The sequence below is a fragment of the Elephantulus edwardii genome, unplaced genomic scaffold, assembly GCF_000299155.1.
Source record: "Elephantulus edwardii isolate Elephantulus edwardi_28Jun2011 unplaced genomic scaffold, EleEdw1.0 scaffold00119, whole genome shotgun sequence".
In the NCBI taxonomy this organism is placed as follows: Eukaryota; Metazoa; Chordata; class Mammalia; order Macroscelidea; family Macroscelididae; genus Elephantulus; species Elephantulus edwardii.
The window spans coordinates 1,015,894-1,017,642 of NW_006399869.1; the positions used below are offsets into that span (position 1 = coordinate 1,015,894).

At 47.7% G+C, this 1,749-nt stretch overlaps 1 protein-coding gene across 2 annotated transcripts; it reads left to right on the forward strand.

The window, feature by feature from the left end:
* The first annotated feature begins 353 nt into the window (after nucleotides 1–353).
* LOC102863674 (protein slowmo homolog 2-like) lies at nucleotides 354–938 on the forward strand. 2 transcript variants are annotated; one of them, XM_006892767.1, is made up of 2 exons: nucleotides 354–550; nucleotides 641–938. In XM_006892767.1, the coding sequence occupies exons 1-2, from the start codon at nucleotides 354–356 to the stop codon at nucleotides 936–938; spliced, it is 495 nt and encodes a 164-aa protein (XP_006892829.1). The 2 variants fall into 2 exon arrangements, with proteins under 2 accessions (XP_006892829.1, XP_006892828.1); XM_006892766.1 differs by having other exon boundaries at nucleotides 354–938.
* The last annotated feature ends 811 nt before the right edge of the window (nucleotides 939–1,749 follow it).

Sequence of the window (1,749 nt, forward strand, 5' to 3'; positions counted from 1 at the left end):
ATTTATAAAATACTCGAGCACCACAACAAGATAAAGGAGAATATTCCAATTGTTCATATTTCTTACGAAAGGTATTTGCGGCCCTGGCACCGCCCTGGAACTGCGCAAGAGCGCTGCGCCGGCACTAAGGGGCGGGGCCTCATTGCCCAGAGTGCTAGGCTGCGACATGACCCAGAGGAATAGGACGCCTGGAGTGGTGAGTCACGACTTCAACTACGGTCTCACTCTGCGTGCTGGCTGGCGGTTGGGGGCGGGGCCGCGGCTAGAGTTGCTTCTGGCCTCTTTGGGCCCTAGTGCCGCCGTCACCGGGTCGTCGCGTGGGTCACCGGGTCGTTGCGCGGGTCACCGGCACCATGAAGATCTGGACCTCCGAGCATGTCTTCAACCACCCCTGGGAAACAGTCACAGCGGCTGCGATGCAGAAGTACCCCAACCCGATGAACCCCAGTGTGGTGGGCGTCGATGTCCTGCACAGGCGTGTGGACCCCTCGGGTAAGCTGCACAGCCTGCGGCTTCTGAGCACGGACTGGGGCCTGCCCTCTCTGGTGCGATCTCTTACCGGTGCATCTCGAACAAAGACATACGTGCGGGAGCATTCTGTAGTTGACCCAGTAGAGAAAAAGATGGAACTGAAATCCACTAATATTTCCTTTACAAATGTGGTCTCTGTGGACGAGAGGCTCATCTACAAGCCTCATCCTCAGCACCCGGACAAAACGCTTCTCACTCAGGAAGCCATCGTCACCGTCAAGGGCGTCAGCCTCAGCAGCTACCTGGAAAGTCTGATGGCGAGTAGCATCTCTTCCAACGCTAGTAAAGGTCGAGAAGCCATAGAATGGGTAATAAACAAATTAAACGCTGAGATTGTAGAATTGACGGCCTCCGCTAGAGGAAGCATAAGGACGCCAATGGCAGAGGCAGCGTTTGGAGAAAAATGACAGTGGCACGAGGCACAGTGGCAGGCCCCAAGTCTCCAAGCCAGCGGTGTATTTATTGGTTATTTACGAACTACAACTCATTTAGGTGGACTTTTTGGTTTTTGGTTTTTTTTTAAAAGTAAGCTGGAGAGCGTCTATGTGACTGATAAAAAACAAAGAGGGGCAGGGCTTCAAACTAAGATCATTGAAAAATATAGTTATTGATGTGGAACTCAGGTTCCTAGGATTCAACTCCGTGTTTAATCTGGTTTACACCAGGGATTTGGTGAATGATACCAGCAAGTTCTATAATGTTATATATTTGAAAGAAGCAATTTTTTTCCGAATGCATTAAAGAATCTAAAATGAAAAAAAAAAATATAGTGTTGTTTGATGACAGTCTAATTCTGAGGTATCCAGTGTTTTTGTGGAAATGTAACGATTATTGAAAAAGTGCACTGAAATTGATAGTGCCATATTGAGTCTCGGGTTGTGGGAATTCTGCTGGACTTTGACCAACACCATAATAAAGCCAGGCCACTCGGGTCCACAGGCTGCCGGCACTCATCGAGAAACTCACTTAAAGGGAAAAATTGGGACTTTTCAAAGCAGTATTGATTTGCCTCAATTATTCTGTTAAAACCAGTGTTTCGATTTGGTATTTTGGTGAGATTCCTCGAGAGAAACTTTTCACCAAAATAATCTATAATTCCAACAAGATAGGGTTCTGTTGTCTTTAAGAATACTGTGTCTCAGGGAGGAGAGATAGGGAATGGCAAAGGACACACTAACAAAGGAGATTAATCAGAACTGGCTTCGACAAGCACTGTGG